The sequence below is a fragment of the Panthera leo genome, chromosome A1 (genome assembly GCF_018350215.1).
Source record: "Panthera leo isolate Ple1 chromosome A1, P.leo_Ple1_pat1.1, whole genome shotgun sequence".
NCBI lineage: Eukaryota > Metazoa > Chordata > Mammalia > Carnivora > Felidae > Panthera > Panthera leo.
The window spans coordinates 178,720,446-178,747,617 of NC_056679.1; the positions used below are offsets into that span (position 1 = coordinate 178,720,446).

At 45.4% G+C, this 27,172-nt stretch overlaps 1 protein-coding gene across 2 annotated transcripts in view; it reads right to left on the reverse strand.

Annotated features, from left to right (window-relative positions):
• The window catches only part of DOCK2 (dedicator of cytokinesis 2), a 413,468-nt gene that overhangs the window by 12,356 nt on the left and 373,940 nt on the right, over positions 1 to 27,172 (reverse strand). For both annotated transcript variants that reach the window (XM_042947072.1, XM_042947066.1), the window contains exons 37-46: positions 24,729 to 24,819; positions 23,870 to 23,989; positions 20,393 to 20,482; positions 18,229 to 18,333; positions 15,803 to 15,944; positions 11,115 to 11,196; positions 9,586 to 9,670; positions 7,952 to 8,038; positions 2,346 to 2,522; positions 823 to 906 (exon numbers count right to left, since the gene is read on the reverse strand). In XM_042947072.1, the coding sequence (XP_042803006.1) occupies positions 823 to 906; positions 2,346 to 2,522; positions 7,952 to 8,038; positions 9,586 to 9,670; positions 11,115 to 11,196; positions 15,803 to 15,944; positions 18,229 to 18,333; positions 20,393 to 20,482; positions 23,870 to 23,989; positions 24,729 to 24,819 (1,063 nt within the window). The remainder of the gene's footprint in view (positions 1 to 822; positions 907 to 2,345; positions 2,523 to 7,951; positions 8,039 to 9,585; positions 9,671 to 11,114; positions 11,197 to 15,802; positions 15,945 to 18,228; positions 18,334 to 20,392; positions 20,483 to 23,869; positions 23,990 to 24,728; positions 24,820 to 27,172) is intronic.

Here is a 27,172-nt window from a genome sequence, read left to right on the forward strand (position 1 = left end):
AGAGAGAAGGAGGGAGGGAAAACACAGGAGAGGGAGCTGGAGAAAGGCAGGGAGAAGGAGGAAGGGAAGTGGGGAGAGAAGAGGAAGGGAAGGAGAGAGAGGAGTAAGATGTGAAGGGCAGAGGGAGGCAAAAGACAGAGAGAGGAGGGATAGAAGCCGAAACATCTATGAGAAAAAGGGACAGATGCGCAGGAAGAAAGAGATAGAAAGAAGGAGATCATGGAGGGAGAGGGCGGGGTGCCAGGAGAGAAGGGATGGAGGGGAGACAAAGACAAGCGCGCAGAAGGAAGGACAGGGCCATCCAAGTTTTCTGGCTTGGCTCTGGAGGTGCAGAATGCAGGCTCTTTGACCCAAACCCCACCAGACAGAGGCCTCAATTATTTTCCAAACCTGGTAATCCATCTGAGCATTATCTGCCACAAACTGGGTCAGCTTTAGCAGGAGGAGAAGTACATGTGGGGGGCCCAAATCTTCTACTATCTGATTGGCGTGTGCCAGGTGGGGGGGTCCTGGCTTTCATTTCAGTCCCACTGGGATAAGCCACCTCCTCTGAATTCAACATCCATTCGATAGAGCAGTGATAGCATCATGCAGCACAGCATCGCTGCCCAGCACCCCAAGGGTGCGGTGCCCCAAATCCCCGCTCCAGGATAAGCCTGCTTGTGTGAGATGTAGATTCAGAAGAAGGGCTGAAAGTCAAGGGACAGGAGAAGAGGTTAACCTAGGCCACGCCAGCCAGAAGCTAGCAAGCAGAGGGCAAGGGAGTCGGAACAGGACAGAAAGCAGGCAGGGCGACCCCGCCCCAGTCCAGCTACACTTTACCTGCCATGCAATCAGGTCCTTGAGGCGGCTCAGTTTTTCCTGGTCCTCAGGGTGATCCCTCGTGTACTCCTCTGTGAAAAAGGCCTGGGGAGGACAGGCAGGAAGTTTGGATTTCCTGTTCATTTGGCGTGGACCCCAAAACCAATGTCTCTGTTACTGTGAGAGGACTCCATGTGAGGGGGGCAGGCATGAGGTCACACGTATTTGGATGGGACAGGGACCTGTAGGGACTGACACTGTTTCCTCTTCCTAGAGGCTCAGATCAGACCCCATTGGGCAAGGACCACAAACCCCAGGGAAGGAGTTCTCCAAGTCTCCCTGGAGCGGAAGCATCAGCCTCAGTTGGGAATCTGTCAGATGTACAAATTCTTGGGTCTCACCCAGACCTACTGAATCAGAACCTCTAGGTGGGGTGGGTGGGGATGTGGAGGAAGAAGCCCCAGAGGAGATTCTGATGCTGCTTCAAGTTTGAGAGCATTGCCTCAGGGAAGGGAACTCAAAGAGTTATTTCACCCGTGGTGCTCCAGGTGGCCTTACCACCTCCCTTACTGTGTGTGCCCTTGCCCGCACCCCCACCCCCCAGCTCTTTCTGAGACTTATGTCCTTTGCGTGTGTGCACACACACAGACATATACTATCACCTCTCAAGGCTAAACAAAGGGTTACTGATGATGACTGATGGGGTATCCCAGGGTGGCTAGAAGGACTGCTTGTATGACTGGAATTACTGTCCCTGAATTAGACTACTGCATAGTTTTCTTAGTTTTATATCAGTGGAGGACACAGAAAAGATTAATAGGGAATTCATTATGAGATATATTGGAATGAGGCATTCATTTTCCCATCTGTGCTATTAATGTCTGTACTAGGTAAAAGCACAATAAGGACTTTTTCTTCTACTTTAGTGTTGGGAAAAGCTCTGTCCCTCTCCTGAGAAACTGGTATTTTCCCCAGTGGAAAATATGACTCATAGAATTATTGGCATTTCCCTTTTTGCCATGGATACCAGGAGGCTCAAAAATAAAATCGGTGGCTAAAATGTGTAGGTATCTCTGGAGGGACCTTATGATCTGGATACCCAGATTATAACTCCCATTTTGGAGTTGATCTCCTCTCTTTTCTCTATTTTCACAGACCCTGGGTTTCATCTATTTCCATTTGTTGAGGTCATTTTAATCATCTGTGGAAGAGATAGATTCACACAAAGTGGCATGCACTTTGATTTGTGGCTCCTGTACTTTTGCGATCTGGCTCAGATCCAGAGCCTTTCACCGATGGAGGTGCCTGGATGTGCCCAGAGGCATAGGGGATCCGTGTGATCCCTATTCCTTCCTGCCACAGCAGAATGTAGCATTGAGGCTGGAAAGGAGATGAGAGAGGGGCTGTAGAAACTCTGGAAGATGTATGAGGTCTGCCAAGCTGACAAACAGCTACAGTAAGATAGTGACAGGCAGTTACATCTTCCCCCGGGGGCCCTCCTACCACTGCTCTGTCGCCACTGGGGCCTGAACAGCAGCCCTCACCTTCTCGTACTTGGCGAAACCTCCCATGACAGCAGGGTCCACGATCCCATTCAGGAGCATGGACAGTGGGTTAATGGGGAGGCTTTCGTCACTCTGGTACTGGTTGATCATCATCAGGATCTTCTCATTGGCTGTGGACATGGTTTCGATGGCATTCTCCAGAGGACTAATTGTGGTCTGTTGAAAACGAGATCACCAAGAAGAAAGAGCCTTAGCAGGTCGCTTTAAAAACAGATAGAATTATTGGTATTGATTTCAACCGGGGTTGGAATTCAAATGAAGCAATGCTCCCTGAGGGACTGTAACAGGCTCTTGTTATAATTAGTGAGCTCTAGGGGTTGTCTTCTGTCTGGGGAGAGACAGGCTAACTTTCTGCTTAGTGAGAAAGGCATTTCCCCGGAGAGGTAGAGGCAGGAAGTCTCAAGCTCTGGCTGGGGTTTCAGAAGCTGGGTATGCTCTCGGGAGAGTTTTCTCTTCTTATTACCTGGGTGAAACACGCTCCAATTCAACCTATCCGGTATTGGTTGTCCGCCTACTATGTGTGAGCTATTAGCTGTGTGAGCACCTGGTGATGTGATCACCCAGCCTGGCCCATAGTAGGTCCTAAGACTGCTGTATAAAGGGTCACTGCTCCAAGGCAGGTTCAGTTTAGATGAGAAGATAAAACTAACCCCCTTTCCAACACCTCTTAGAAAGCATATAAACAGAGTGCCATCAAATGGGAACTGGCAAAACAGTGCGGTTTTCAAAAGATGGGATCTGGAATACAAAACTAAGCACAGGGGTCTGTACACTTTTTCTGTGAAAGGGTCAGGCAGTGGATATTTTAGGCTCTGCTGCAAGGATACAACCCTGCTCTTGCAGAGAGAAAGCAGCTTCAGGCAATATGTAAATGAATGAACCTGGCTGTTTCAATAAAACAGGTGCAGGTGGGATCATGCCCACAGGCCATAGTTTGTGGACCCGTGAACTAAACAAAGTAAAGCTGAGTATAAATCTCAGCTCTGCCATTTTTTTCGAGCTGTGTTACCTTAGGCCAGTTTCTAACCTTTCTGAGCCTTGGTTGACTCCTTTGTAAAATGAGGATAAGAAAACCCGCTTCAGAGAGTAGCTGGTAGCCGTTGTTATTAAGTCTTGTCGGTGTTAGGACAGAGACCAGGAGTCATCCTCAGAAGGGAACACTTGTCAGCAGGGCAGGGTAGAGGCTGGACAAAAGGGCCAAGGAATTGGAGAAGACTTCTTGGAAGAAGGGACCCTACATTTTATCATCTGTGAGATGATGGTGATATAGTCGCTGCCTCACTGGGAAGTAGCAAAGATTGTTTTAGATAATACAACACTTGACTCGTAGCAGAGTTCTTTAAAAATGGGCACCTGCTAGTTATAACTACTGTGTATATGAGAAGGGCATAACCAGCCTCTACAGCCATGTTCTTGGTCATCCTCTTAAATCATTTCCTTGGATCTGTGAAATCCGAGCCTCTTACCCCCGTGTTTCTGAACCTTTGTGAGGATGACTGCTCTCTGCAGCAAAAAAGGGTAGATGCCACCTCTGTTTCTTTCTGCCCCCTGCCACATTCACATTGGCACAGTCAACATTCACACACACACACACACACACACACACGCTCGTGCGCACACACAAACACACATACGAGGAGGGAAATGAACTTGAGGTGAAGGCTGCTCGTGTTGGTGGGGGCTGCAGTCCATATGCCACAAGCTGCACCCCTGGGTCTCATTTCGGTGCAGCACACAGACCAGCCCCGCAAGGGTTTTACAAAGCTGAGGTCCAGACCGAGTTCTAAGGAAAATCTGTCAGGACCACTTGGATTCAGCCCAGCACCACACCTGGATTTCAACAATAGCCTGGCATGTCTGAAACATGCAGGCTTTAAGGTGAGTTATTAAAAATGGAAAGTCCTATTGATTGGCTTTCCCCCTCATTTCTGAAGCTATTTTTGAATCCCTAAGTCTTTAACCTCATTATAACCATCAGGAACAGAGAATGAGAATGAACATTCTTTGAGTTTCTCACCTATGACTGAATATACAGCTCTCAGCAGAGTTATGGGGTTATGTATTTGGTGGGAGGCCTGGATGTCAGGGGCTGGTAACAGGAATAAAAGCATTGATCATGATAATGAAGCCGGCTCCATTTACTGATTGCCTCCTATGTGTCAGCCCATGCTGGGCTTATAACACTCTCACACTTTCCTTTTGTTCCCCCCACAGCAGGTCAGCAGGTCAGGTCACTTGCCCCAGGGCAGATGACTGCAGAGCTGGGAGAAAAGGGGGACAGGGGTGTTCCTGATTCCAAAGGTGAGCTTCTCCCACCACAGACAGCTCACACTCTGCTACCAAACTTGCCTTAAATTCTCTGTTAGGATTCAGTCAGCCTCTTGGAGCTCTGGACACTTTTCTAAGCTAAGCCTTGGTTTCCTTTTCTGCAGTACAGTACAGTATAGGTGTTTAACACTTGCCCAACTTGCTGTGAGGGGCAAATAAATTATCAGGGAGAAAATACTTTGGAAACAGTTTTAAGGGGGAGAAACATCAGCCAAAAGATGAAGTGATGGTAATCCCTTGCAATCAAGTGGCTGAATTCCATATTCTTCAAAGGCGTTTCTCTCATCTCACCCTCCTAAATCCTCTTAGGAATCCCATGAGCTGCATGAGACAGGCATAATTTACTGCTACCACTGATTACTTTGACACTTCAAGTCCCAATCTGGACTTCAGTGTTTTTATAAGCAAATAAAGGGACTGGACAAAAACCAGGAATGGCTTTGCACACTGGAGACTGATAGGCCAATCTGGGCCCAGAGAAGTCTATCATTTAGCCAGTATGTGAGTTCTCATTTTTAAAAAAATTAATTCACCTGGAGGGAGCTTGCCACAGCTTCTGCCACTCCCTGTTGTCTTGATGTCACTATTTTACATACATACATTATCTTCCTGGGTTCTGAAGGCTTTTGATTTTGCAGCTCTTGGACTAAATGACCTCTAAAGTACCTTTCAGTTCTGCAATTCCATGGTTTTTTAATCTCTATTTTGCAGGTGATGAAAACTAAAGCCCAGAAATACAGTGTTTGTCCAACATCATATAGCTCGTTAATGCCTGAGTTGAATATGGGTCTCTGATCCCCAGATTGGGGTGACTTGTAAAGACTGCATGTTTTCAGGGCCAAGAACAAGTAAAGAACCCTTAATATGCAGAACTGACACTTGAATCCCATCAGAAAACACGGCTGTATACAAACAGTCCCATAGTGTTGACAATTCATGGAAGAAACAGCCAAGATACAAATTCATACAAGACAAAACCAAATTTTTTGAAAATGAGCTCACTTGGCAGGCATGAAACCTTTATGTCTGAGACATCCTGAAGTTCTCGGTAACCCAACTGAGGGGAGGCTATCAGAGATAAGTTGATTGCAATAAACTTTTTGGAGGTCTTCCCACCCTTATATCAGAAGGTACCAGTATAAACAAAGCAAAACAAAAATGCTGGCTCTTTCCTAAATTCACAATCCTGAGTTCATAAAAGAAATAACCAGCTCAGATACTATGGGGTTCTGCATATTAATTGAGTGACTATTGATGGATTTACTGAACAAATTGTCTTGAGCACCAATTATGTGCCTGAAACTAATTTTTGCACTCAGAGATGTGGTAGGGAATAAAATAGACCAAAACCTCTCTTCCTGGAGCTTATATTCTAGTAGAGATGATATTCTAATATGTTATTATATTTAAAATTCTAGATATTAAAAATAAACCTATGGGAAAATTATGTAGTCTCTTAGGGGGTGATGGGTGCTTTGAGGAGAAACACCATAATGGGGGTGGAGGGTGGGTGGGAGGGCAGAGAGCACAGCAGGACCTCCTACGGTTTGCCCATGGCCTAGCAGGTACAGGGAAAAGAGTACCCCCAAAGGATAGGTCACAGCCAGGGCCAATGGGTAGAGGCTACATATTAGCAGAAAGTTTCTGATTCCTTACCTCAAAAATGGGATTAGTAACAGTATCTATGTCACAGGGTTTTGTGAGGATTAAATGGGATAGTGCTTTAAAGCCCTTGATGCAGTGCCTGGGACACCTGTCAAACCTTATCATGTACCAATGTGTCCCATGAGTAAAGGACATGAATAGTTTCTTCCTTTCCATGGTGCTGCTTATCATTGGGATGGGCTAGGGATACGCTCAGGAAGAAAGAGAGAGGGAATCCAGTTGAGATATCTGATATAGGAGGTGAAAGTCAAATCTCACTTCTTTCACTAACCTTAAATAACCTGTACATCAGTCCCCTCATCTATCAAATGGGAGAATAATAATGTCTACCTTGCGGCATTGTTGAGGGGTTTAAATGAGGTCATGCATGTGAACAGTTTAGCATATGCTTGATAAACGTTTGCTAATGTCATAATCATTATTACATTTCTCCTAAGGTCTAGGCCAAGCCTGTGCACAGGAGATTGGAGGGCCATCAAGCTGCTGGGGGACATTAAAGGCTGGAGTGGAATGGCTTCAAGCTGATGATACAGTAGCTTGAACACATCAGTCAGACCATGTCCCTCTTCTGTTCGTGGCTCTAAGGCATTCGGTAGAAAAGCTAAAGTCCTATGCTGGCCTACAGGGTCCTACAGGACTTGGTATCGGGCTCCTCCTACTCATCCTCACTTGCCCTGAATCAGACACAATCATGTTCTGTCCATAGGGCCTGTGTACTTGCTAGAATGCTAGAATGTCCTTCTCTGTAATATTTGTGTGGTCCACTCCCTCATTTCCTGCAGGCCTTTGCTCAAAAGCCATTTTGGCAGGGAGGCTTTGGCCTGGCCACCCTGTTTGAAATAACATCTCTCCTGCACCACCTTTCTTTTATTTTTCTCCAAACTGGTTATCACCATGACATTATTATATTTACTTTGACTTTTCAGTATGTCGTTCCTACTAGAACGTAAGCTTCATTGAAAAATCTTCAAGTGCTTGACATGTGTTAGGTACTTATTAAATATTTGTTAAATGAATAAAATGAATAAGACACCCTGAATATGTCACCACTTTTTAAGTTTCCTCACAACCACCCTGGCCTTTCCCTGGCATCCTGGGAGCTGCAAGATCCTTAGCTGTTTGAGGACATGGAGACCCTGAAGTTTATTGAGATGCAAAAGACATATTCAAACAATTGCAGTCTAGCCGGTGTTTTGCCTCTGTGTGATTGCCTCTCTCTGAGCCTCAGTTTATCCAACTATAAAATGGGTTCATAGTGGGATTCTTCAGAGGTGCCCTAAGTTGCTGCTGAGATAGAAAGATATGAGGACATGATTAAGTGGATGGTGTTCTAGGCTCTCTGCCTCCTCGCTGCACCCAACCACAGAAGCCCCCATTCATCAGCTTTATTACAGGACTCTATGTAGGCTTCATTTCAGTTTACCTGATGCTTAAGAAAAAAATCTGAAAGCAGGTAATCCAGATAGTACCTCAGGTCCCTTCCTGCATTGGAATTCTAGCATTTCCCCAGTGGCCTTGAACAAAAGCTTGTCTCCTTCTTACAGTTAAAGGGCTCCTGAGATGTACTATTCCCTGAGGGCCTGTAGACTCACCTGGGACATTTGAACCACTTCAAACCAGCGCAGGATCCCTGGAAGCTTGTATGCAGTTATGAAGGAGGTTCTCTCGATCCACATCGACTGTCCCATAAGCAGGGGGTGGCAAGGGTAGAAAAGAAACACACTTAGGAAACCTGGCTATTAGAGAAGTTTGGCAAGAACCCAGCCAGGCCCCCAAACCTCTCATCAACCCAGAGCCTGAATAAATGTTGCAAGACCCAGAAACATACTCCCACTTTACCCTTAAGAATTCTTTCCTGATGTGAAGTTTAAGTTTTCCCTGGATTTAGGCCTGGTAAGTTTTAACCTGGGGTCTCTGAATAGTCAGAATTTTTAAGCAATAATGAATGCATCTATCTGCATTTTCTGGGGTGGAGGGGTGTTCACAGTGTTCACTACATTCTTTTTTTTTAAATATGAAATTTATTGTCAAATTGGTTTCCATACAACACCCAGTGATCATCTCAAAAGGTGCCCTCCTCAATACCATCACCCACCCTCCCCTCCCTCCCACCCCCCCTCAACCCTCAGTTTGTTCTCAGTTTTTAAAAGTCTCTTATGTTTTGGCTCCCTCCCTCTCTAGCCTTTTTTTTTTCCTTCCCCTCCCCCATGGTCTTCTGTTAAGTTTCTCTGGATCCACATAAGAGTGAAAACATACAGTATCTGTCTTTCTCTGTATGACTTATTTCACTTAGCATAACACTCTCCAGTTCCATCCACATTGCTACAAAAGGCCATATTTCATTCTTTCTCATTGCCAAGTAGTATTCCATTGTGTATATAACCACAATTTCTTTATCCATTCATCAGTTGATGGACATTTAAGCTCTTTCCATAGTTTGGCTATTGTTGAAAGTGCTGCCATAAACATTGGGGTACAAGTGCCCCTATGCATCAGCACTCCTGTCTTCTGCACAACATATCATAGTGAAACTGGCAAAATACAAGGATAAAGAGAAAATTCTGAAAGCAGCTAGGGATAAACACGCTCTAACATATAAAGGGAGACCAATAAGACTAGTGGCAGACCTATCTACTGAAACATGGCAGGCCAGAAAGGAATGGCAGGAAATCTTCAATGTGATGAACAGAAAAAAATATGCAGCTGAGAATCCTTTATCCAGCAAGTCTGTTCACTACATTCTGAAAGGGCGAGTGGCTCCCAAATTTGAAGAATCAGTCTAAGGCAAAGAGCTGGGAGAGACTTAGAGCGTCCTCCTTCTGCCAGTCGTGAGAATTAGAAGACAGATCCTTGCTGGGAAGCACACAGCGGACACTGGGGACTGAAATCACTGTGTCTTCTTATTAGTATGTCCTGGAAGGTTTGACTTCATCAACACTCCTGCTTAGCCTGAGGGTCCCTGCCTTCTGGAAATGCCTGAGTGCCCTGTGGTTGAAAGGTACACCTCACACAAGGCCTGGATGGTATCTTGAAAGTGTAGAGGTTCAAGAAATGAAAACAAACCTGATGGAAAAGACTGGAGAATGGGTGTCATTGTATCAGTAGATGTTAGCTTTACTTCTTTTTGCTTTGGATCAAATGCCCTCCCATTCTGACATTGACAGACACCTGTTCTGGTTGGGATGAGTGGCCCTGGGGAATGATCAAGGCTGCTGAAGATACTCACGGCAAATTCATTCTCAGGGTCGACGGTCCCTTTGCGCACAGGCCGGGAGTAGTGGAACTTTTGCACGTAGTTGGATTTATAAAAGCTGCAAGACACAAAGAGGCAGAGGCTCCTGGTAGCATGCCAGGTTGCTGACACAGAACCTGAGCTGACCTTGTGCTGTCAGGGGAGGCCCACTACAGTGAACTTCAGGTCTGGCAGTTAAAATTGTAGCATTTAAAATCAGGTGCTCCTGGGGCACCTGGGTGGCTCAGTTGGTTGAGCATCTGACTTCTGCTCAGGTCATGATCTCGAGGCTTGTAAATCTGGGACATGCATTAGGCTCACTGCTGTCAGCACAGAGCCCGCTTCACATCGTCTGTGTTCCCCTATGTCTGCACCTCCCCTGTAGGTGCTCTCTACCTCTCAAAAATAAATAAACATTAAAAAATAAAATCAGGTGTTCCTTGTAAGGTGATTGAGAAGCTAAACAGGTCTCATGTCCTTTAAGAACACAATACCCCTTAGAGTACCAAGGAGCTGGAATTCTACCATTAATGCCTACCTAGGTCATCATTTCTGTGACCTCAGTGAAGAATCTAGATATGCCTATGGTCTTAGCCTAATGTCCCAGGGGTATCTTCCAAAGATTTCTTTAGTTATCCCAACCACCCCCCAAATCATTCTTCCTGAATCTCTGGGGAGGTTCTAACACTGGGGCCGGTAGGGCACGGTGCTAGCTGGATGGTTGTTATCTCTTGCCCCAGTGCCTGGCTGAAGAGGTTGGGGGGAGGCTCAGACCCAAGCTGAGCTATACCTGCTCAGCCTTCTGCACTGGTGTGGGGCTGCTGGGACAGACTCCTTCTCACAAAGAGCTCCTGCTTCCCACTGTCCTCCCAGAGGAGAGGGCTTTCTCTAAGGCACTTGAGGTGCTATACTGGGTACCCCGGGTCTGAGGAAGGTAAATTGGGCAGCTCCGAGGTGTGCCCCACAGGCCCCCTGCCTCATGGCTCCATCACTGACCTCACAATCTGCTACTGAACAGAGGGAGGGAGACCTTGCCTTTATGCTGCTTTCTCTACTGCCCCTTCATCATCGTCAGGACATATCCACTGTCAATGCACAACCTCAACAAATGCTGAAAAGGTGTCCCTTTGGAAGAACGTGCTCAGTATGAGCACTGTCCCCGTCCTCACCCTGCCTGTTGCCTGCCCAGCCCACACACTCTGGCTATCCATTCCCTGGAACCACTCTGTCACCTGAGTGACAGGCTCTCCACCTCCAGTTCAATGAAATGTCATTGCTGCTTCCTGATATTTCACTGTGCCTTGTTCCTCCCATCTCTGGCTTCAGCCTTTTCAGGGACAGCACCCAGATTGCTAATTGGGCTGGAGGGGTCATTCTTTTCCCAAGAGGAAAAGAGATAAAAGGCTGGCTAAACCAGAGAAAGAACTGGGAGGGCACCAGGGCCTGTCCTGCCACCAGCTCAGCTTGACAGCTCCATAGGATTTTCTTCCCCATCCCTTCTTCCAATGAATTGTGGGTCTTACTTTATTATCTGGTCAGGCACTGGCTTATTCTTGAACCTTGGGTGTTCATCCAAGACAGGCTGGACGGTGAAACACTGGATGTCTGGGATTCCTGTAGTTAAGGGCTCACAATGTGTTGTGGGCTGCAGGGACAGTTCCCAGTTGAGACCTCCCACGACAGCCCTCCTGGGGCCAAGATTTTATTGAATGACTGACCTCAGGCTGCTGGCTGCCAACTAGATCCTAATGACAAGTTAGAAGTCATCATGGTCCTTATCAGAATTGCCTGTCACTTGTAAGCCCATCCCAGGGCTCAGCCCTTGCTAACAGTTGTTCAGTGGTCCTTAATCATCATTATCATTTCTATACTAACTGTAATACCATAATGAATTTATAGTTCTCAGTCAATTGCATAGCATATCCCCCATGGTCTCCTTGCATCTCGCCAATTCCACTCAGCAGTGTTATTAATGTAATTCTCCCCCCTTTATAGATGAGGACATCAATGTCAAAGAGGCCAGGCGAATTACTGAAGGTCAACACAGCTTGTGAGAGCAGAACAGAGGTCTGTAGTTGGGTCTTTTAACCACACGCTTGGGGTTCTTTGACCCTAGACTGCTCCTCAGTGTGTTCCTTTGACCAGCAGCATCTGCATCTCCTGAAGCCTTGTTAGAAATGATGAGTCTGGGGGGCACCTGGGTGCCCAACTTTGGCTCAGGTTATGATCTCACAGTTCATGAGTTCGAGCCCTGCATCAGGCTCCCTGCTGTCAGTGCAGAGCCTGCTTTGGATCCACTGTCCCCCCTCTCTGCCCCTCCTCTTGCTTGTGCCCATGCTCTCTCTCTCAAAAATAAATAAATATTTAAAAAATTATAAGAAATGGTGACACCTACCTCAGACCTATGAATCAGTGTCTAGAGTTTTATAAGAGCGTCATGTGATATAGAGGCATCTTTAAGTTTGAGAAGCACTGCTTTAGAGCATGCAAATAGATATCATTTTGCATTCCAGCCCTGAAAATTTGAAAGTAACTGCTTGTGGCAGGATTTTGAGGCCATGTCCAGGCTGAGTGGGAAAGAGTTCTATGATTGATTAGTGATGCCTGCCATGGGCGCAGGCTATGGGAGCTTCGTCTGCCTATTCTAGAACTTTATTCATTTTAAACTGATAGCATGGCAATCCAAATAAACAAAACCAGTCATCACTGATCCCATATCCTGGCCCCTGTTTCCCTTCCCGTGCCTTTCATGTCTCCTTTACTCATCTCTCTTCAGGTATCCAAGATCTCTAATCCCTTCATTCCACCCAATGATTACCACAACTCCAAAAACTCTCCCTGAGCCTGGAATTTTTGCCAACCAAGGAATCACAAGCTCTTCTTTCTGGCATTCAAAGTTTCTCTCTGGTTTCCCAAAAGATTCTACTATGCCCTTTGCTTGAAATATTTTCTCACATCACCCCCTCTTCCCGTGAGCCCTTGAGGCAAATGTCAAATACCACAGGCTCCATAAGTATTCAATTTACCCTCAGTCAGGTGTCGTTTCCTTCCTTTGACTCTCCACAGCATTTTGCCTATACTTAGGACTCTTATCTCTCCAGCTTCCTGTCTTTTCCCTTCCCAGACCCTCCCCACCAGACTGTGAGTTTTTTGATGGCAGAGGCTATGATTCTTTCACACAGAAGAAATGGCCAAAATATAACTCCAAGTTAAATTCAATTGTCCCCCTCTGATAAACTCACTCCATATTAGTATGCTGTGAATTTAATTGTTTTATCTCTGCAGAATATTTCCACATTAAATGAGAGTTCCTTAGAGAGAGAGAGAGAGAGAGAGAGACAAAGAGACAGAGACAGAGAGAGAACACAATGCTTAACATAAATAACAAACCTCACTGGAAGGATTTCTGTAATATTCAGAAAAACCATTTTCTTTTTCAAGCCATATAGCCAACAGCTCCCTTCTCTGAGAAGGAAACCACTTTGGTTTCCACACCAATCCATTTATGTAGCAGCCAATCTATGGCTGCTCTCCCACTACAACAATAGAGTTGAGTAGTTATGACATAGAGACCACATGACAGACAAAGACTGAAATATTTCCTATCTGGTCCTTTATACAGAAGTTGGCCAACCCTTGTTCTAGAGAGGCTTCTAAGTCACATCCACTGATCTTAGCAATTGGCCTTGGACCAAGAGGAGAATCCAAACCTGTCCTGAGGAAACTAGTGACACCAGACCCTTTAAATCATGCCCAGGAGGATGCATGGCTGGACTGTCTCACTACATGTTGAGTCTGTACATGGAACTGGGACCCCAAGGTTTGGGCAGGGGGAATGTGGGAGACAGGACACTCAACTAAGAGGCCTTAGCTTTCAAATGTCTTCCCCTACTTGGTTACCTAAAAGAGAAGACATGAGATGTGTTGCCCTTCCAAAACTGCTTGCTAGCTTTTCTACTAGCAAAGGTGAGAGGACAGAGCATTCAGAGCTCAGGTTTTGGCAACAAGGAGATCTGGGCTCAAACCCTAGCTCCATCAGTTTTCAGCACCTTGTGCAAGCTGCTTATATTTTTTGAGCCTCGGTTTTCTTATTTGTATATGCGGAGAGTAATAATACCCAACTCATAGGATTACTATAAGGATTAAATGAAACAATGCATGAAAAATGCCTGGTACATGATGAACAGCTAATAAAGAACATCCTGTTCATTAATTTTAGTGGAAGTAATGGCATTATGGAAAGAATATACACTTTGAGACAGATCTTGGAGTTCAAATCTCACTTCCATAACTAGGTTTGTAACCTTAGGAAAACTACTTTACTTCTTTGCCCTACACATTCCTTCTCTATGAAATAGGACAGACATAATACCCATCCCATAGAGTTATTTGGGGGTTAAAGAAATAATGGTTATAAAGCACTCAATCTATTCATGGCATGAAGAGGACTTTTAGCAAATATCAACCCTTTTTCCTTTTCAATCTGGTTCCTGGTGCTACTAAATCAGGCCTGCATATGATGAGATAACCTAGTAACACGTAGTCTCCCTTCACCCCAAGCTAAAATGCCATGGAACTATTCAACACCACGAGTCCACTTAAGAAGGGCCTTAGTGCTAATCTCCTGTCTCGCCTGTAACCAAAATCACATTTGTAACCAGTCAGCCCCAGGACTAGTTGCATTTCCTCTTGCAAATACCATGGTAGAGCAGGCATGAAGGGCAGGTGAGCATAATGAAAAGGTTACAGATGAATATGTATCACCCAAGGGAAAAATATTTGGATTAAGGTTCGGCAGACTTAGCAGACCAGCCATGCAACCTGTCAACCCCATTTTAAAGGCTGTAACTTAATTTGTGCTACAGGGTGTGGTGCTGGGAGCCAGGGTGGGCTAATACATCACCACTCAGCTGTCTGCCCGATCCTTGGGTTAATGTGCTCTCTGCCACCAGGAGTCTTGCCCCCTGCCCAGTGTCAGCTCCTGGACCTATGAACACCTCACTGGCATCATCTCATATCCCCCATACCCTCCTCTGTAGACTTCAGTGAGCTGGCTCCCTCCCTGCATCCTTCCCTCCTTCTTTTCTTTCTTTATCTCTCTTTTCTCTCTCTCTTGTTTCCCTTTCCATTAGTCAACAAGTATTTTATTATCATTACTTTTTTTTTTTTTTTTTTTGCTTTGTGCTGGGCACGAGGGGAGATGGGGGGACTTACTACAGCAAACAAGGCAGTGCAGGTCTCTGCCCTCCCAGACCTTATAGTCTAGCTTATGTGGACCTTTAAAAAGCACAAAAGATAACAGATTGAGATCAAGTCTCTAAAGAAAACAGAGTGTGAGATAAGAGGCTCATGGAGAGTTCAGAAAAGGCCACTTTAGATGAGTGACCAGGAAAAGCTCTCCCAGGAAGTGACACCAAGTTAAGATCTGATGGGTAAGAAAGGGGTTGGGGGAAGGGCATGGCGAGAAGAGGGAACAGAAGATTCATAGGTCCAGAGGGAACCAGCTAGGTGTGTTTAGACAACAGAAACGAGGCCAGTGTGGCCAAAGAGACATGAGAAAGGGAAGGAAGAATCCTGGGGAGGGGGGGCAGGGTTCAGATGGTGAAAAACCTACTTGCCTTGATCAGGGGTTTTGATCTTATTATAAGAGAAGTAAGGTGCCATTCCAGTTCTTGGAAGCCACTGTGTTCCTTCCCACTCAAGGCCTGTGAGCACGATTGTCTTTCCCTCTGTCTGGGCCCTTCTCCCCACCTCCTGCTAACCTTTGCCTTGTTGCTAACCTTAGACATTACCTTCCTCAAGGAAGCCTTCTCTGCCCTCCCACAGTGTCCTGCATGGCTTCCTCTTGGCATTAATCCCATTTCTACAAATACATATTTAATGATGCAATTAGTTGTTCACTGTCTCTTTTACTTGTTAGATAGACTATGAGCTCCCTGAAGGTAGGACCACTTTGTGAGCGTGATCATCAGTGTCTTGCACAATGATTGGCATAGAGCCAGGGCTCTATAGTATTCACTATGAGAATGAATGAATGAGTGAATTAAACAATGAGCACAACATTTAGAATTTCCCGAGATGGATTCTTTGGATACCATACTAGACACTGACATTGGCACCACTGCAATGATTCTGGCAGCAGCTTCTAAGCTCTAAGGTGGGGCTCTGTGGGCCTTTGCCTGGCCCCGGCTGGGCCATTCTCCAAGGATACACTGGCCTGGGGCATTCTTCACATCATCCCCAGGGGCAGAGGTTGTGTTCATCTTCTCTGCATTGGGGAACTGGCTCATCAGCTGCATCTGGAAATCTTCTCTTCGCTCATACTCCTTCCCTCGGTAGATGAACACTTTGTTCTGCAGAGAAATGACACCCAACAGAGATCTTAGGGCCTAGGCTTGGAAAACATGACGCAAGCAAAGCTGGGGGGCTTGTGACATGAGCACCGGCTCTGGTGACCTCCTAGAGATCTCTCTCCTTTCTGCTTCCCCACCACAGAAAAGAGAAGCTCAGCTCACAGACCTAGCTAGGTATACCACTTCTTTAAAAAGAATGATTCTAAAAGGAGAGGGGATTGTGGATGCTGAGAACTTTTTCAAACTGTCCTATGTATAAGTTCCAGAACTGTTCCTCACTCAGCTTTCAGTGTGTCATACCTGGTCTTCTGTTTGCATGACCACAAAAGGTCCCTCCTGCCTTTAATGAGCCATGTAGGCTGGGCCTGCAGGGTGGAAGGTACCAGTTTTTGGGTCCCTCATCACATCGCTCCTGGCTCTAAATCCATGAAAATACATTCTTTACCCTTCTTTGACTATGTTAGCCTTCTCTAGATCAGTAGTTTTCAAATAGGAGGTTATTTTGCCTCCTAAGGGATACTGGCCATGTCTGGAAATATTTTTGGTTGTCACAACTTGGGGGAGGGGGAGCTACCGGAACCCCGTGGGTAGAAGCCCAGGATGCTACTAAATGTCTTTTAATGCACAGGACGGCCCCCTTAACAAAGAACAACCTGACCTAAAATGTCAGTAGAGCTGAGGTTGAGAAACCTTGTTCTAGATCATATCTACCATCCGTGCCACCTCTACTGGCCCAGAAGCTCTTGAGTCTAAACCCACGTCTGTCACCTCTGCGTGTCAGTGCTTCCAAATCTGGGTGATTGGCAGATGGGCCTAGGAGACTTCTAGAAGTTCAGATCCATAGGCCTTGCTCTAGACCTGCTGAAATGGAATCTGTGGGAGTAACATCCAGAAATATGTGTTTTTAACAAGTTCTCCAGGGGGTTCTGATGTACAATCAGGTTTGGAAAGCCACCTCTACTCCAATGAGGAAACCCTCATTCTCTACCTCTTTTGCAGCCTGTGGTGCTTACTTTTGTGAGTCCACTCTGACTTCCCCATTGACTGGTAACAGTTAGTAACTTAGCTTCTCAACTAGACTGCAAATCAAGTAAGGTCAGAGATCAGATTTGCTGTTTCTTTTGAATGTCCCTGACTTTAGAATTGAACCTCAGGTTCACTGGATGGAGTCCTCTGGGAAGGAAGCCTACAGCTGACCTAATCCAACTCTCTACATGATCAGTGAATAATCCACAAGAACATTACTTCAGAAAGTATGCTCCAGAGGGGGGCCTGGGTGGCTGCATCAGTTATGCATCCGACTTCAGCTCAGGTCATGATCTCATAGTTCATGGGTTTGAGCCTCACATAGGGCTCTGTGCTGACAGCTTAGAGCATGGAGTCTGCTTCAGATTCTGTGTCTCCCTCTCTCCCTCTCTCTGCCCCTCCCCCACTTGTGCTCTGTCTCTCTCTGCCTTTCAAAAATGAATAAATGTTAAAAAAAAAAAAAAGTATGCTCCAGAGACCCCTGAAGGTCCCTAAAACCCTTTCAGGGCCTCATGAGATCAAGGAGCACGCTTCATTATAATGGTCAGTTGTTATTTGCCTTTTTCACTATCATTCTCTCAGATGTGTGGTAGAATTTCCCAGAAGCTGCATGATATGTGCTATCACTACAGACTAAATGCAGAAGAAAGTGTAAGTACCTAGCCATCCTCTCTTAATCTAAATATTAAAGAGATTTATAGAAATATGTAGCAATCTCACTGTTGGCACACATTTTTTATGGGAAAATATAACTATTTTTTCATAATGATGCAAGTTATGCTAACACGTGACAGGTTAATTATTGTTATTTTTAAATAAATTGATAAATATTTTAAAATTTTCTTAGTTTTAATTTTGAATATGATAAATGTAGACAGCTAGAGTCTATCAATACAAAAGTTCATTGGAGACCTCAGTAATTTTTCAGAGAGAAAAAAGATTCCTGAGCCCAAAAGGTCTGAGAACCAGAGCTCTACAGTGCTGGCAGGGTAGCAGAAGTCTACCGGCTCTCCTTGAACACCACACTCAAGAGATGGGGAGCTTGCTACCTCATAGGGCAGCTCTAGTTGCTGTGTATCTATAGGAACATGGGGTAGCTGAGGGTGGTGATGATGGAGGAGACTGGGCATGTGAGGGGAGGGCAGCCCTCAGATGGAGGAGAGCACATAGTCTCAGTACAAGCAGATCCCTGAAGCACAAAGTGGCGGCTGAGAGGCCCCAGGCCCCTGGCCTGGGTCTCAGTCACCCACAAACTCACCCGCAGAAAGGAGGGAAATCCCTGGCCATAGTATCCAACAGCAAAGTAGTCTGGCTTGGGCCTGAGGATTTTCATGATGTTTTCATAGAATTTTGCCTGCTGGATCTGGAAGGAGAAAACTCACAGCTTGTAACAACATAGATATGTGTATCAAAGGCACATTCAACTCAGAGAGGCCACTCTTTTTTTTTTTTATTTTATTTTTTATTCTTTAAAATTTACATCCAAATTAGTTAGCATATAGTGCAACAATGATTTCAGGAGTAGATTCCTTAGTGCCCCTTACCCATTTAGCCCATCCCCCCTCCCACAACCCCTCTAGTAACCCTCAGTTTGTTCTCCATATTTATGAGTCTCTTCTGTTTTGTCCCCCTCCCTGTTTTTATAATATTTTTGTTTCCCTTCCCTTATGTTCATCTGTTTTGTCTCTTAAAGTCCAGAGAGGCCACTCTTGAGAGACGATCATTATACCAGAACCAAGATGCCCACTGCACATATTTGCATATCTGTGGGTATGTCTATAATCATAATAGCAATGGCTATATTCACCCTATACCAGGTTCCACGTTAATCACTCTACCTGCACCAGCTCATTTACTCACATCATCCTCTTAACAACCCACAAGTTTCGTATGTCTGTTTTGCAGATAAAGAAATGTTCTTCGTATCTCATAGTGCAGCTAGTAAGTATGAAGCTGAATCCAGCCAGCTGTCCAGAGCCCCCACCTCGCCATGCTGCTCTCTCCTTCGGGCACACAAGGCATGTGTTTGTGGGGGTCTATGGATGCATAAATATCTCCAGATATATGTATCTTCCCTTGTATGCACCCTTGACGTATTTCATCAATCTAATAGGTGTGCATTCTTCATATTTTAACATCTCTGAAAACAGTTTACATCTTACTTTACACCTGATAGTATCTTAGAATTGCTATTAGTCAGATAGAAATCATGACAAGGCACATACAAAAAAAGACTGCATCTCAGACTGATGGCATCTTAAATTTGATACAACATGGGAGATAAGTGTACATGGACACAAGCCTGTGCAACATGGACTTGGAGAATGGGCATGCATGTACATCAACATGTGCATGAACGTGTACTGTGTGTATGTGCATGTGTGTGTACAAATGTGTACTAGGTACGTGTGTGCATGTGTGCACATGAATATTCACTGTATATGCATGAATGTGTTCTGTATGTGCATGTGTGTGTGCATAAATGTGTACCGGGTGTGTGTGTGCATGTATACACATGAATGTGTACTCTGTGTGTGCACAAATGTGTACTGGATGCATGTGTGTATGTGTGCCCCCATGTTTGCAAATATCTATGTGGATGTATGTGTAGGGTAGATATAAGTGTTTCTTGCTATGACTACATATGTGTGTTTGCATCATATCTTACACACAGTACAAACAGCTAACAGCCCAGCTGCTTTTAACAAGAATACTGCATTCAATACCCATCCCCCCCACAAAGAAACAATAAATCATCTCTCCATGTTTGGACTCTCATTTTATAGTTCCCTGGACAGAGCTGGACTGGCCTGTCAAAATAGGCTACCATGGGGCACTGGTGTCCTGGCTCTGAGGTGGCCAGGAAATATGTAGGAGGTGTACAAGTGGGGGGAGCAGCCCAAATGTTCTGCATTTTCTCTGCAGAGGCCATTTCCCCGCCAAGCCCTGGCATCTGCAGCACAAGTAGGCTAGGCTGGCTCCCCCACTCTCCACTTACCCCCCCCCCCCCACCACCAATCACAAGCACCGAGGAGCTAATGGGGAATGGCCAGATGGGGAGCATTTTAATGTGATTTATCTGTTAATCAGAAAGCACAAATTTGCGTTTTTATTTAATTGGCTTAGTGATTTGTGGCGATTTTACTGCAAATGTAGCACAGTGTTTATTGGGTGTGCAACGGCAGCAGCAGCCCCAGTGCCAAGCAGGTACTTACTACTCCATCCGGGAAACTGTCACTAATGAGTTTTCCCAGAATGCCTTCTTCTGGAAATATTCCCAACTGGAAGGAAGGCTTTCAGCACAGCCTTACTCAGCTCAGGCCCTACGTACACTCTTTTTCTGGTGTCCTGACCCCACCTGGCCTCCTGCTTCCTCTCCCCAGCCTCTCTGGGGAGCTGAGGCCCTGGGCACCCTGCCTTACCAGGTTCTGGCTCAGGAGCTCATAGTCAAAGATCTCCATCTCGTATTGTTCCGCCAGCTCCTTGCACAGACTGATGGCTTCTTCCCACATCTATAGGAAGGTCATGGACACAAAGGTTAGGAGGTACATCCAAGCTTGCAGAACCCTTGCTGAGGAAGGGACTCAAGGCAGCTTGACTCCTGGGACTGTACTGCAAGCCTCACTCCAGCCCAGGCCCGGCCCCATGCACGGCAAGCCAGGTACTTACCAGTGAGCATGACCCTTCCTCGGCCCCACTCTAGTTTCGTGACAAATAATGGAGCAGCCAGAGACTAGGCTAAATGCTTTATCTGCATGCTTCTTGGGTCTTCACAAACACTCTGGGAGGTGTCTAGTAACAGCTGCATTTCCCAGGTGAGAAATGGAGGTTCAGACAGGCAGAGACATTGTCCTAGGTCACATGCCTAACCAAAAGCTGGGCTAGAATGCACACCTGGGTGTGACCTGAGAATTGTCAACTATAGACCGATTGTTGTACAGCAGATCTCTAAAACTTTCTCATCTTGTGTAACTGAAATTTTGTACGTGTCACTTGGGGTTATTTGGAGTATATGAGTGGGGAGGGGGGCTGCATAGAGGTAGTGGTGGAGCTGAGTATAACGAGAGTGATTAGAACTTTTTGTAAATAGGCATTTTCCATTTGAAAAAAAATCCTGGAAAAGCAAACCCTTTTCCTCTGCTCTTAGGCTGAATCTGATAGATCATCCTTCCATCTTAGACTAAAGGGGGTCGGGAGCCTCTGCAGAGGCGGGAGATGCAGAGTGGGCTGGAGATCTGGCAATCTCAAGGGACACCCATCACATTTCATATTCAGTTTAAAATGGGAAATGCATCTAAATGGAGAAGCTAGGGGAGGTGGGGAAGGAGAGAGGGGAGGTTGCCAAAATGTAGTGTGTGCTGTGTAGCAAAAATGCTCTCTCTGCATCCAAGCATAAAAATAAATAAAAGCAAGTGCCGAGTGGAGGAGCCACGGCTGTAAACCCGTGGACAACTTAGTGAGCAGCATAAAAATGCTTTATGTGCCAGGAGGAACCAAGTCTACAGGCTGGGCTGGGGCTTTCTTTCTGTTCAGTCTGAACAAGAAGACGGTGGTAAAGTCCCTGGGCTGGGTCAGGGGACTTTTTGGCTCATGTGGAGATCTTTGCAAACTTTGTACCATAATCTGCCAGAAATGCCCTCACCAATGTGTTAAGAGACCACTAATGGGCCAGGGAGGGAGTCAGATATCTAGGATTTCCTCCTGAGTCTGCCTGTATGGCCACCAGGACCTCTGACAGTCACTGATCCCTCTGAATCTCATACATTGATTATTGAGTACCGGCTGGCTTCTAGGCATGGTATGGTATAGAGTGATGGAATAGACATAAATATGGACAAGACACAGTCTCTCCTGTCATGAAATGTACGTGGGTAAAGCATACACATAAATAGATGCAAGAATTGGGTTTTGAGGGATGTAGAGGAGTCCACAAAATATTGACAGATGGACTTGCAAAGTAGAAGGCTATTGTGTGTGTCTAGAGCAATAAATCTACATGAGGGAAGGTACGGGGAGAGGAGGTTAAAGGGATGCTCAAGAGTTTGGGCTTCATTCTGGAAGTTTCCACAGCAGTGGCTATTGAAGTGAGCTGTACCCATCTGCTCTCTCCTCTCTGCTCCCAAAGTACCTGGGCACTACTTTTCTGTCCCTCATTCTCCATTATTGCACAACACCAAAGGGTAATATGCAAAGAAGATCATGATTGGTTTGTCTGTTTTGCCAACTAGATGATAAGGTCCTTGAGATGAGGGATGGCATCTTTTTCCTCTCTGTTCAGCATAGGGTGAGTTGAACTGGATACGTGGCAGAAGACAAAGCTCAACATGTCCTGTTGGGGCTTTCACACCGTGATGCACTGAATCAGCTGTAAACAAATAGTAAGCTCTGACTTGATGTCAGCAGGGCAGGAGGTTTCAGCAACGGCAGACTCACTGCCCTCAAGAGGCGTATAATTGTAAATTATAAAAACAGTGGTCTCCAACTGCTCAACTCCTGGGAATTTATAAGCCCTTCCACAGACATTACCTCATTCTGTCTTTCCAGGGAAGGTGGGGAGATCAGGATAAGACAGATACAATGAACTGCAGTGACAGAACAGATCAAAATTAAGTCCACTAAATTATGTCTGGATGAATAGTAAGAGGTCTTGTAATTCAGAGAAGAGGCAAAGCTGTCGGTAAGCTGGAGGACTCAAAAAAGGTTTGTTGGAGGAAGTGGCCAATCAACTGGGGCCTTGAAGGCAGAGTAGGGTAATGATGACAGTTAAAATTTAAGAAGATATGACTATGTACCAGGTCCTATGTTAGGTGTTCTACCTGCATTCTCTTACATAATTTTCACAATACAACTAGGAAGTAGGTACTATTAGTATCATTATTTTGGATGGGAATTTGAGTCTCTAAGAGGTCAAGGGAACTGTAGGTGACAGAGGAGCAACGTTTGGAACCAGGCTGACTCCAGAGCCTAAGCACTTAGCCCACATGCCACATCTCCTACAGGATGAATGGTTGCATTTGGGTTGGTGCTTCTTGAAGGTCCACTGGGGACTGGAGGATGAGTATCAGTTGGTCTGGTTAATCTTCTCCCAGCCAAACATTTTGTCCTTGTTGTTTAAAGATCAATGATGGCATCACCCTGTCATTCATTCATGTAATTCATTCACTTATTCAACATATATTTATTTGTCCCTGCATGCCAGGCTCTGCATTAACCACTGGACATTCAGCAGTGGACATGTCTTTGTGTTTGTGGCATTCTAAAATGACAAGCCAAACAATGAATGTAAAAACAAAATGAACAGGTGATGTCTGATAGTGACAAGTGCTTTGAAGAGGCAATAAAGGTGACTCGGGGTAGGGGTGCTGTTTTGCCTAGGTTGGTCAGGGAAGGTGTCCTTGAGGATATCTGAGCAAAGCTCTGAGCTCTGAGAGGGAGTCTTCCATGGAAAGCTATGGAGGAAAAATGTTCTAAGATGGGAAAAGCAAGTGCAAAGACGCTGATGTGGAAAGAATTTGGCATACAGCATGGGGGCAAGAGGGAGCTGGCAGGGATGAAACAAGAGAAGCGGTCAGAAGACAGCTCATGTGAGGCCTCACAGGTCACAGACAGGATTGTGTACTCTTTCTGGGAAATGTGGGAGCCATTTCCTGTACAGAGGATGATCTGTTGGAGGCACTAGAGGGAGCAGGCAGATTTCTCAGAACCCATTGAGTATCCAAGTGAACAATGAGGAGGCCCTGAATGGAGGTGGTGAGAAGGTGAAGCAAAGTGACCAGACTCAGAATTGGGAGGGAGAGCTGACCAGACGTGCAGATGGATGGGGTGCAGAGTATGGGAAGGAACCACCCTTCCCCATAGCCACGATCTCCACAGAGAGAGGGAGGACAGGGGTAAATTACCTTTCCTTTGTCAAAGTAGCCTATGATGATCTCATAGAGCGTCTCCTTCAGCTGTCGGTGAGTCTGGGGGTGCTGCTGGCCTGTCTGCATGACCTGCGATGCGCACTGCTCATCTGACCACTGAGGACAAGAGATACACCAAGTCACCCGGGGCTGAGAGGGAGCCAAGGGGAGGTGTCTTCCCTACTTATGAGGAGCAGGAGGAAACTCTGCACACACGTCTGTCAGCTGGCCTGTCACCCTGGGTGTGAATGGTCAGTCAGGGAGAGTCTGGTCTGTGGTTTCCATTGGGAAGTGTCTCCTGATTTTTGCCAGTTGTGCCTTTTGGACTCTCTATTGGCTCATGTGTGTGGTTTGTAGGGATTTTCCTGGAACCCCTATAAGACATGAGCCCAGCTTTTCAAAAAGCCAAAGGAAATCCTTCAGAACACTGTCCAGCTACAACACTGTTTTCAAGAGAAAGAAAACAGCTCACTGGGCATGCTAATGATTTATAGGTGATGTTTGAATGTTATATAAAACTGTAAAACATGTCTCAGGGGGGTTATTGTTGTTGATAAATGTGAAAGTCACTTGAAACCTTATGTGACCAGGAAAAGTAGTGCAGAACAGTAACTGGCCAAGTCAAGAGTTTGGGGACATAGCAAAAAAAAAATTTATTGGGCTAATTATTTTCCTTTTCCTTTTCTGTTTCTTTTTCCTTTTCCTTTCCTTTTCTTTCTTCCCTTCCCTTCCCTTCCTTTCCCTTCCCTTCCCTTCCTCTTTCTCTCTTTTTTCCCCCTGCTCCTTAACTCTTTAACTTGCTGTGAGGGCCACATAGAGATCCTAACACAAATCACCTTTATTGGAAGGACAGTACCTTGAGAAGCCAGGTGTGGAGAAGGAGTGTGTAGGCAGCCTCTGTGTAATTATCACAATCCAGGTGAAGATCGCGGAGTTTGTACAAGTACCTGTTTGGGGAAATATGCTAGGTTACCATGGTCACTGATAAGGAGGCCGGAGATAGGGCCAAGTAGGAGTCAGACAGAACAACTAGGCACCTCTTGGGATCACAGAGGAATCCTCCATTGCTGATAACCAGCTCCACCCTGCATGAGTGACAACAGCAGCTGTTACTGTTTATGGGACACCTAGTGTGTGACAGGCACCAGGCTAGGTATTTTGAATGCCTTAGATCATTTAATCCACATGGCAACCTTGTGAGATGGGTTCATTGAGAAAAGTATGGTTTGGAGAAGTGTGAAGTATCATCTCAGCTGGTATTCAACTTGATACTAAAGAATCTGGCCAATGCAACGTGACAAATAAGAAAGGTGAAATGAATAACTCATCACAAGTCTTGTGCTAATAATTGGAAGAGCTGGAACATGATCCCAGGCTAATTGTCTCCACAGCTCGTGCTCTGAACATTGAACCATTCCAGAAGAATGAACAAGCCACAGCACTATAAAGGACAGCTCTTCAGTGGGCTCTTGGTATAAAAGAAGTGCATTTTCTGGTAAGAGAAGGAAGTGGACCAGGGTCTCAAGATTAGATATTCATATGGAGACCATGAGCAGTCGGTAAGGAGAATATACTATTCAACCAAAACCACATTCCTACCTTCTCTCCCTTTACAATGTGAGGTTCCAGTTCTGAACCCTGGGATGACTGCATTGTAAAAATACAGTTGTGAGCTATGTTGGGAAGAGAGATCTGTGGTACTATGAGAACAGGACTCATCTAGGTAGGGAGAGAAGGGATTTCTAGAGAAGTTCCCATGGCATGGCAGTTGAGCAAGGATCTAAAAGTGAGGGGATGAATGAGGGATGAAGATCCCAGGTAGAAAGATTTGCCTATTCATTCATCTAACAAATGGGTACTTCAGACATTATATCAGTTCATCCTCCCAGTCAACCTTTTATAGACAAGAAAACTGAGATTTATGTTAAAGTACACAGAGCAAGAAATAGGTAGAACCAGGTTTAACTATCAGCAATTTCTGCCTCTATAGTCATGGCCATTCCACTCTCCTCCCTTTTTACCTTTTCTCTCATCAGTCAGTTATCAGTGAAATTATACGTGGCTTGCATGCTGGGAGTGTTGAGCTTGTGGTCTACCTTTAGAAGCCCCTATGTGCATGGCTGAATCCTACTTTATCTCCTCCTGCCCATCCTTCATCCTTTAGATCCTTAGATGGCTGGGTCCAAAAACCTTAGAGCATCCAGAAGACAGATTTACTCCTTTACTGGCCAAGGCACCCTCTCTTCTCCTTTGTCAGCTCAAGGGTTTGGTGATCTACTGCAGAGCCCGAAGGAAAACACCCTAACGGGCCTGACCAGGGATTCAAACCCAGGTACCTACATAGGCCAGATGCACAGCTTGAGTGATATAGGCAGGGTGAAGTCTGCCTACAAGGGGGAATGGGGACAATGTCATGACTAGAGTACCCCAGATTTGTCAGGACAGGAGGAGGGCCCAGTGTTGCCATACCTTCTGAGTTTTTAGAAGAGGGAAATTTTTATTTTATTTATTTTATTATATTTTACTTTTTAAGCTTATTTATTTTGAGGGGGGATAGAGAGAGAGGGGTACAGAGAGAATCTTAAGCAGGTTCTGTGCTGCCAGTCCAAGGCTCAATGTGGAGCTTGAACTCATGAACCATGAGATCTTGACCTGAGCTGAGATCAAGAATTGGACACTCAACTAACTGAGCCACCCAGGCACCCCGGGGAATTTTTATTCTTTTGTAAAATCTCTAGATTTCCAAATTTTGGCAACCAATTAAAAAATGTTTTTAAATACTGTGCCTGCCAAACAGAACAGGTTTTCAGACTATATCCTGTTACATTGTTTGGTTTAGGCAAATGCGGTTTTCCTAGATTACAACAGAACTCAAATCTCCAGAGCTTATGGAGATCTGGGGCTCACCATCTGTGTTGCTAAAATGGGAAGGAGAGAAAAGAGGTTGGAAGGATGGATCCATGTGCTAGACACTTTACCTATAGCATCTCATTTAATCCTCAAAACAGAAGGTAGAATGGAAACATTCTATAAAGGGAAACCTCAACCCAGAGAGACTGAGGGATCTTATCCAGACTCACCAAGAAGACAAGGTGAAAACCCCAGGCCCTTTGGACTCCAAAGCTTTGCACTACTATAATAAGTCATGTCTGGTGATGTTATAAATACTATCTCAGCTTAGGACAGCCTATGGAATTATCTCTTATCCAAATGATAGTTCCTATTCCTGGAATAATGCTAAACTAAGTACCTAAAAATATCTGCAATAATAGCAGAGTAGGTTCAGGCTTGGAGTCTCTG